The sequence below is a fragment of the Orycteropus afer genome, unplaced genomic scaffold, assembly GCF_000298275.1.
Source record: "Orycteropus afer afer isolate SDZICR_OR568_19922 unplaced genomic scaffold, OryAfe1.0 scaffold00761, whole genome shotgun sequence".
Classification (NCBI taxonomy): domain Eukaryota; kingdom Metazoa; phylum Chordata; class Mammalia; order Tubulidentata; family Orycteropodidae; genus Orycteropus; species Orycteropus afer.
Genome location: NW_006922348.1, coordinates 863,643 through 873,751, shown reverse-complemented (window position 1 = coordinate 873,751; position 10,109 = coordinate 863,643). Strand labels below are relative to the sequence as shown.

Below are 10,109 nucleotides of genomic sequence, written 5' to 3'. Positions count from 1 at the left end.
CATAAGGTTTTCACTGGCCAATTCTTTGAGAAGTGGATGGCCTCTTCCTTCTTCCGAGTCTGTCTTAGTCTGGAAGCTCTGCTGAAACCTGTCCACCATGGGTAACCCTGTTGGCATTTTGCAACAGTGGTGGCATAGCCTCCAGCCTCACAGCAAGATGCAAGCCACCACAGGAAAACAAACTGACAAGTTCATCTCCCTTAGTTGTTCCTAACCACTCTGCTCACTTCCCCACCTATCCAGGGCCCGGCCTTAAATCCCCCCCAGAAGCCCCAAGCCACACACCTGCCTACCTGTCCAAGGCTTGGCCTTAAACTGGTGTTCGTGCTTACTTTATGTGCCTGTTTTTTAGCTGGAAGGTTATCTCTGGGGGTGGGTTTAGTTCCAGGTTTGAAGGGTGTCTAAAGGCCATAATCTCTATCAGACCAGTAAATCTACTCTTTGTGATTTTGAATTTTGCTTTACATTTTTCTCCCACTCTGTACAGGACCATCTATTGTGATCCCACTCAGAGCAGTCAGTATGTAGCCAAGCACCATTTAGTTCTTCTGGTCTCAGGGTAGTGGAGGCTGTGGTTCATGTGGTCCATCTGTCTTTTGGACTAATTAATTCCATGTGTCTCTGATGTTCTTCACTCTTCTTTGCTCCAGACAGAAGAGACCAATAGTTGTGTCTTAGATGGTCACTCACAATCTTTGAAGACCCCAGTCACTACTCACCATAGTAAGATATAGAATATTGTCTTTGTGGACTGTGTTAGGTCAATTTACCCAGGTATCTCGAGAGACAAGCCCACTGACTCATTCCCTCAAGGTGTTTGGACACTGTGTGTGTGTTTATTTAAATTGTGGTTTGGGTCAACGTTCACAATTTTTCACACAACAGTTCATATTCATTTTGTTTCATGACATTGATTGCAATCCCCATAATGCAACAGCTCTCTTCCCACTTCCTCACTGTGGTTACCTCTTCCCTATATCCTTCTTTCCTAGCATTCTTGCCCTCTGAGCTATTTCACCGTGCAAACACTTCCCTTCTGAGTTCCCACAGTTGATTGTTCTAAGGAGTGTATCTACCTGGTGTAAATGTTCACCCTGTATGCCTGTCCACTGCTTGGCTGGAAGCCACAGGAGTGAGTTTAATTCCAGGCCCAAGGGGTGACCAGGGGCCATAGTTTTGGGGCTTTCACCAGTTTCCATCAGACCAGTACCCTGGCCTTTTTTTATGATTTTGAGTTTTGTTCAACATTTTTCTCCCACTCTATCTTGGATCTCCTACTTTGATCCCTTTCTGAGTAGTTGACAGTGGCAGTTGGACACCATCTAGTTCTTCTGGTCTCAGGGTCATGTAAGCTGAGGTTTGCATGGTACACTAGTCCCTTGGATGTTTCCATAGGTCTTTGGTTTTTTGCATTCTTTGCTCTAGACAAGGAGAGACCAATTGTTGCATCTTAGATGGCTGCTTGCAAGCTTTAAAGACCCTAGTTGCTACTCACCACAGTAGGGTGTAAAACAGTGTTTTTGTGTAGTATGTATGACAATTGAGCTTGATACCCCCCACGACCATAGTCCTGAGGCTGTGGGTCCAGTGGCTGTCTCCCTCAGGGTGTTTGGCTGTGGCTAGGAAGTTATCGTAACTTTGCCCTGTTAGCTCTATTATATATATGGACATTCCTATAACACATACAAATATGTATGTAGAAATAACATCTGCCAACCTTATATATGGTCATCGGTGTATTCCCTTCTGCCTAGACATACCTGATCATTTAGCCTGTCTACCTATGTATCCATCTGTAGATTAATGTTTGTTATTACTGATAATGCAGTATTGTGTATGTAAAAGTGTTTATCTATGTTGTCTGTCTTCTTGTGCACCTCTCTATGCCATCTTTTTCCTTAGTATTGTTGTGATCTAGGTACATGGGATCAAACTGACACAGCAACTTGAAAAATTAGATAGAAGTCTTAGGGGGACAATGAGTTTATGTTAATGGGGGAGAAACAACTCAGAAAAGGGTGAGAATGGTTGTGCCCTCAAAAGAATATAATGAGTGTCATTGGATAGTACATGTAGAAAATGATGAATTAGTGTACTTTTTACTATATGCTCAATAACAAATTTTAAAAACCTATTAAAGTTTAGCTCATGTCTTTCAAATTTATTTGTATATTTTGCAATATACATAATAGTAGTGTGTGTATAATTTACAAGTAAAGCATCTGACTGCTAACCAGAAGGTTGGCAGTTCAAACCCACCAGTCACTCCTCGGAAGGAAGGTTGGGCAATTTACTTCCATAGTGATACTGCCTCGGAAACCCAAGGAGGGGTCACTATGAGCTGGATCCAACTCAACGGCAGTGAGTTTGGTTTTGGTCTGTATGTGTCTATTAGGTACTGTGGTTAAAAATCTGTTTCACCCCTTACTTTGTGACCTTGGCCAGGTCACAGCCTCACTAAGCCTGTTTCCTTAAATAAAAAATGGAAGTACTATCCTCTACCTCAAAAGATTGATTATGGTTAGGATTAAATGAGAAACCTATGTATAGCATCTGACACACTACCCAATACATAGTAGCTACTCTAGTAACAGTTCCCCTTCTGTGATGAGATATATACTGCATATTATATACTGCATATTATGTTTGTGAAAGGGTACCAAATTCCATTTCAGTCCACAATTTAAAGATATAAAATGATTAAAAAAAAAACCCCACACCCACTGCCATCAAGTCAATTCTGACTCAGAGACCCCCTTGGGTTTTCAAGGCTGTAAATCTTTATGGAAGTAGATTGCCTCATCTTCTTTCCTCGGAGCAGCTGGTGGGTTTGAACCACTAATTTCCTGGTTAGCACCCAAATGCCACCCACTATGCCACCAGAGCTCCTTATAAAGTGATAGCAGGTGTCAAAATAGACAATAGATGCATGGTTTAGGGACTTGCTAAGTGATCAGCAAAGTGACTTCACCCATGGCAGGCTGCCAGTGACAACAAATCCCAGCCCAATGTATCTTACCTCAGCCTTCTGTGTCTTAGATTTAGAGTGACAAACTCTTGCCTAAAGTAAGGTGTTTCCATATGCATTTGCCAATATTATCTCAATGAAAGAAAATTAATGGAAAAGAAAGTATTTGAGAAGAGTAATTTTAATTTTGTTATCTGAAATGTGATGTACAAAAGCAATCACTTTCAGGGTAAAATTAAGAATGACCAGAATAATTTTACAAAAATCTTTCTAGAAATAACATAGTTCTATCAAGTTTACTGCATATGGCTAAAAGAAAAATACCAGAATATCTGAATGAAGAAAAATACTAACCTAGTGCTCAGAATACCAGGATATACCTATTGTGGGGATAAGAGGGTAAAGACAACTTACAAAAGAGTTAGAAACAAAAATTTGCTCTTTGAGCTCTCTCTTGCCTTAAGCAATGTTCCCAAAGAATCCAATTTGGGAAGCAAAAATTACCTCATGCTCAGTTTCACTTTAAAATGCAGTAAACATGTCATATTCTTAAGTTTTATTAAGTTGCTTATACAAGCTTAAAGTCATGAGCATGACTTCAGGATCTGCACTTTTTATGTCAAGTGCTTTAACTAAGCAGTTTAGGGCTTCTTGTATTTTCCCACATTCTTTTAGTTCTTTTCCACGCATTACAAGAGTCTCATATTCATTCACAGCCTCCTCTGCCTTATCCCGAGGAGAATCAACCAACTGTTTACCAGACAAAGGCTCAGGGTCACCAGTAGAGGTCTCCTGAGCTAGAGTACCATTAGATGTAATTAACCAGCTGGACTTATTTTCTGTAGACAGCTTTTCTTTGGAAGGATCCTCTTTTGAGTACTCCGAGACTTCTCCACTGCTTTCTTCTACTCCTTCCAGATAATCTTCAATACCCTTTGCTTCACTGCTGTTGTCAAGTCCTTCCTCCATATCCTCCACATGGTCTAAAACCACATTAATAAGAGACCTCCTAGAAGCCAGAGATCGTCTAGAATTTATAGTCTTGTTTCCACTATCAGCTATTTTAGGTGAAAAGAAACTTTGAAGTGGACTGATGTCATTTTTGGGAGTTGAAGCATCAAATTCTTTCACAGATGAGAAAGGAAAGGGAGATGTGTTGAATGGATCTGTGCTTGAAATACCTTTAAAAGAATTATCTTCATCTTCATCATCTGAAACAATCCTTCTAGCTTTACTTCGGAGGTTCACATTAATTACTTCTTCTTCTTCTTCCAGTTCATCATCTTTCTCAGAAAAATCCAAACTGAGACAACATGCTTTGTTTTGTACAAACTCTACTCTAAAATTAGCTGCAGAATTACACAAGCTATTTTCTTCCTCAACATGCTGCAAGGACTGACTGGAAAGATTTTGTCCATTGTCTGCAGAGTCTTCCAAGAAAAGGTTGAAATCACATGCATACTGTGGTGACTGTGCTAAAGGTTCCTCTTCCAACTTGGTCTCATTTACTTGAGCATATTGCAGAGTACTATGGTATGCTGACAAGTCATCAGCTATTTCAATAATGGATGTATTTAATTCTGTATTTTTCTTTTGACTTGTTCCAGGATTAACAGGCCATGTCATTACATCATTACAGTGATATAGAATCTCATCATCCTTTGGTTGATCTAGATTTGGTCCAAGATCTACACTAACTGATTTGTTAAGTAAATAGTTAAAATTTCCCAGAGGGTTCTCTTGCAATTCCTCCTTTTGTAGAGCCTCATTGTCAGATGTAAAGCTCTTTGCCATTTCCAATAAAGAATCAGTGCAAATTTCTTCTACACTTCCACACCCTCTGGGTAAAGTAGCTGCAAACTTGGCATCAATTTTCTTTTCATATGTGTGCCCACCATCTTGTAGAACAGAAATGTTCATCTCCATACTGGAGAGATCGTGTTTCTCACTCTCTTCAACCAGATCATCAATGATTACACTTGCCATTTGATAACTGATATCTTCTTCCTGGGTATGATGAGTAGTTATACAAGGTGAAGGCTGAAACTGTGGTTTATTCAATTCAGGGCATTTCTTCTTTTTTTGAGAAGGAAACACAGGTTCTCTCAACCAGGCCCCTTCATTTACTGTTCTTTGTCTTTCCATCAGGAGCTCTGTATTTTGAGACATTTGAGACTCTAATTCAACAAGGAATTGAGCTTTTTGAACCCTTTGTTGAATATATTGAGATTCTTCTATCACATCAAGCTCTTCTTTGACAGACAGATCATGTGTATATATCAAATCATGGTCTGAGATTCCAGCTATTCCCAAAGAGTGCAGGTAGGCAATATGTTCATCCAGTTTTTTATCAGATCTTCTCTGAGCAGCATGCAAAGCCTGAAGATGCAGCTGGGTTGCAGAGTTCTGAAAATCCTCTACTGTAAAGAGCTCTCTTAATTCTTGTTTACTAAAATATCTGAAAGGGTTCTTCTTATCACCAGTAGTTTGCCTTATTAATGAGTCCTTGAAAACTTGTCTTCTGTATATTTTTTCCTCTACAGTCCCACAAGTGATTAGCCTATAAACCACAACATTTTCTTTTTGTCCAATTCGGTAAACTCTATCCACAGCTTGAGCATCAGTTGCAGGGTTCCAGCTAGGGTCAAAAATGACCACTCTAGTTGCTGCAGTTAATGTTAAACCAACACCACCAACTTGAGTGGTAAGTAAAAAAACAGAGTAATCTTTATTTTGCTGGAATAACTTAATTCTTTTTTCTCGTTCCAACAGATGAGTAACTGTTCCATCAATTCGCAGTGTCTTAAAGCGTCTATTCTTTAAGAGATGTTCAATGAAGTTTAGAATTTGTCTCGATTGAGAAAAGACCAGAGTTTGATGCCCTTCATCCCGCAGTTTCTTAAGTAGGTCCATTAGGAAGATCATTTTTCCAGATTCTTCCATCAATGTATCATCAGTTACTTGATCAATATGGCCTACATCTGAAGACTCTTCCCTCTCATTTTCATTTTGAGAAGAGAATTTAGGCCCCGCTAGATTCAGTAGACAACAAACTCGTGCAGACAGCAACCTAGGATGATCACACAACTTCTTTAAGACACCTAGCTCAGCCAAAGGTGAGCGTGTCTCCATTAACAACTCCTTGATATGATCTAGAGATAAAAATTTCCTGTATATTTCTTCTTGTAATGGTACAAGACGTATCCAAATAATTAAGTCATTTTTCCTGGAAAGGGAAGGCATTTTACAAATGGCATCAACATCTGGATTCTTCTCACTAAGTCTGATGTCTGAGTCGCTTGACTTTTTTTTCTGTACATCTTCTTTAGTCCTCCTGAGAAAATAGGGTTTTATGATTGCCATTAAGTTTTCAGATATTTTAAATCCCAAAGCTTTCTCCCCTGGGGTAGCATCCTTCTCTCTTGCTTTAGTAATAGGATTTTCATACTCCATTTTAAAAGTTTTTAATGTTCCTAGTAGGGACCCTTGACAGGCAAAATCAAACAGGGACCACAATTCTTGTAAATTATTTTGGATTGGTGTTCCTGTGAGAAGAATGCGATTCTTTGCAGGAATTGCACGAGCACATATTGCTGACTTGGTAGATGAGCTTTTTATTTTATGTGCTTCATCAAGGATAACATAGTCCCACACAAACTCTTGGCCATTCAAGCTTGAAAGCTGCTGCCAATTATTGATTAACATTTGGTATGTGGTAATAATGACACCATTCCTTTGCTGAATCCGACTGAGGTTTCTGGTACGTTCATCCTTGCTAGGACCATGAAAGGCTTTGACTCTCATTCCTGGAGTCCACTTGACAAATTCTTTTACCCATGTGCTAATAAGATTAGTTGGCATGATCAGTAGCACATGATTTACAAGTGCAGCATCAAACATACCAGAAAGAAAAGCAATGATTTGAACAGTCTTCCCTAATCCCATATCATCAGCCAAAATACCACCTTTTTTTCCATCTTTATACAGGCTATAGAGGAAAGCTACACCTTCTTTCTGGTGCTCAAATAGTTGGTTGTACAGTTCACGATAAAGTTGCAGACCACAGTTGCATACATCTGTGAATTCATCTTCTCCATGTTCTGTCAACTCCTCCAATGCTTCCTGTATTTTTTTTATTCTGCTCATCACCTTTTCATTGGGAAAAATGTCCTTTGCCAAATTGAAAAGTTTAAATGCTTCTTCCAGATGCCCATGCTTAGTGGCTTCTTTGGCCTCTTTCACATACCTGTAAAAAAAGTATTTAAACAAATACAGATTAGAAAGGAAGGAGACAGACTGAACATTCATCCTAAGAATCATTTAGAGTGCATTTTGGAATCCAAACTACAGTTCAGCTTTTAATATCCTCAATTCAAGATGGGAAAGATTCGCACAGAAGATGCCAATTAAAGTTGGCCTCACCTAAGACACAAATATGCAACATACACTGCCAGCAACAACTTTAGGCACTAGTTTTGGAAAATACTGTGCAAAGGTTACTGATTCCACTATATTTTTTAAAATTGCCACTCATAAGAAGTATATTGTGATATTATTCATAAAACAAATGAACAAATGTGTGTGGACATGGAAACAGGAAAGATACATGGGCACTTCTCAGAGCTTACTTTTCTTGATCTCTGTGATGCATGTGACACAAATGAGATCATTCCTTAAAATTCCCTCCTTCCACTGGATTCCTATAGACTTTCCTATTTTTCCTCCTACATCAAGGGCCATTTCTCATCTTCTCCTTCTTAGACTACTACTCTTCCTCCCAGAGGGCTCAGTCCTAGGTCCTCCTCTCATTCTTTATACTCTCTATTTAAGCTCCCCTAGAGCTTTCATATGGGAGCTCTGGTAGCATAGTGGCTAAGACACTTGCCTGCTAACCAGACGGCTGGCGGTTCAAACCCACCAGCCACTCCTCGGAAGGAAGGTTGGGCAATCCTACTTCCGTAGTGATACTGCCTCGGAAACCCAAGGAGGGGTCGCTATGAGTCGGGGCCGACTCGATGGCACATAACAACAACAACAACAACAAAGAGCTTTCACGCCCATCTCTGTGCTGATGATTCCTAGTTGTCATCTCCAACCCAAGGCTCTCACCCAAGCTCTAGTCTAGACCCATATTCCAACTGCCTACTGGGCATTGCTGCTTGAAAACCTCATATTTAATCTCAAATTAAATTCATTCCACACTAAATTCATTATTCCCCTCTAAAAAGCTGTTTCTTAATCTGTGTAGTAGTAAATGACACAGCTATCCACATAGTCACCCAGCCTAGAAACATGAAGATCATCCTTGACCCAAAGCCCAAACCTTAAGTCAGACAGTCACCAGGTCCTACTAATTTTATTTCCCAAGTATAACCTAACTGTCTTCTGTCCATCTCCTACTGTGGTCCAAGTCACCATCATCTCTCCCCTGGATAATTGCAACGCACTACTCCCTGGTGGGGAGTTCTGGTGGCAGAGAAGGCTGGAGGTTCAAACCTACCAGCCACTCCTCAGAAGGAAGGCTGGGCAATCTACTTCCATAGAGACACCACCTCAGAAACCCAAGGAGGGGTCGATATGAGTCAGGATAGACTTGAGATCAGTGATTTTGGTTTGGTTTGGTTTACTCACTGGTCTCCCTGACTCTACTCTTGGCCTCTTCCAATACATTCTCTACCTAGTAACCAATGATACTGTCTTATAAAAGTAATTATGTCACCCCTCTCCTTAAAACTCTTCAGTGGTTTACAGTCAATTGATTTTTGACAAGGGTGCCAAAATAATTCAGTGGGGAAAGAATATTCTTTTCAACTGGATGTTGTTGTTGTTAGGCGCCATCGAGTCGGCCCCAACTCATAGTGACCCCTCCTTGGGTTGCCGAGGCAGTATCACTATGGAAGTAGATTGCCCAGTCTTCCTTCCAAGGAGTGGCTGGTGGGTTTGAACCGCCAGCCTTCTGGTTAGCAGTCAAGTGCTTTAGACACTATGCTACAAGAGATATCCACATGCAAAAGCATGAAACTGTCACTGAATTATAAATGTAAAATTTGTTGGATGAGCAAATGCTTTATTATATATATTCTTAACACAATTTGAAAAAACAAAGAATGAAATTAGACCCCTACCTTACCCCATATACAAAAATTAATTCAAAACGGATCAAAGACCTAAGTGTAGAGGTTAAGACTATAAAATTCTTAGAAGAAAACACAGTCATAAACTTTCATGAAGTTGGATTTGGCAATAGTTTCTTAGATATGATTCCAAAAGCATAAGCAATCAAAGAAAAAAATGGATTTCATCAAAATTAAAAACTTATGTGCATCAAAGGATATGATCAAGAATATGAAAAGACAATATACTGAATGGTAAAAAATATATATATATATGGAAAGTATAAGGAACTCTGGTAGCATAGTGCCTAAGGCACTTGACCACTAACCAGAAGAGTGGCAGTTCAAACCCACCAGCCACTCATCGGAAGGAAGGCTGGGCAATCTACTTCTGTAGTGATAGCACCTCAGAAACCCAAGGAGGGTTCGCTATGAGTCAGGTCCAACTCGACAGCACATAAAAACAACACAACATACTGATAAGGGTTTAATATCCAGAATATATTTAAGAACTCGTACAACCCAACAGCAAAACAAAATGCATTAAAAAGTAGGCAAAAGAAGGGGAAATAAAAGGCATCCAAACTGACAAATAAGATTATTTGCAGATGATATGATCTTATACATAGAAAACTCCAAAGACTCAGTAAGAAAATTACTGGAAATGATAGTTGCAGCTAAGTGGCAAGATACAAGATCAGCACACAAAAATCAGTTGGATTCCTTTATGCTAAAAAATAGAACTCTGAAAAGGAAATCAGGAAAGCAATACCATTTACATAACCTTCAAAAATATGAAATACTTAGGAATAAATCTAACTAGAAACATAAAAAACCTACAAACACTTCTAGAAGAAACTATTAGAGGGGACTTCTGGTAAGATGGCAGAATAGGGAGAAAGACTGCACAGACCATCTTCAACAAAGAAAAGGGGAACCAATTAACACAGACACAGAAAATAATCCTGACCCCTGAGCCTTGACTTGAAGGGAAGGATACAGAAGTAGACTAAATCCCAATTAGCAGA

At 39.5% G+C, this 10,109-nt stretch overlaps 1 protein-coding gene across 1 annotated transcript in view; it reads right to left on the bottom strand.

The window, feature by feature from the left end:
* Nucleotides 1-3,517: 3,517 nt before the first annotated feature.
* The window catches only part of ERCC6L (ERCC excision repair 6 like, spindle assembly checkpoint helicase), a 61,351-nt gene continuing 54,759 nt past the window's right edge, over nt 3,518-10,109 (bottom strand). The window contains exon 2 of the mRNA XM_007957560.1: nt 3,518-7,214. Coding sequence (XP_007955751.1) covers nt 3,518-7,214 — 3,697 coding nt within the window. The remainder of the gene's footprint in view (nt 7,215-10,109) is intronic.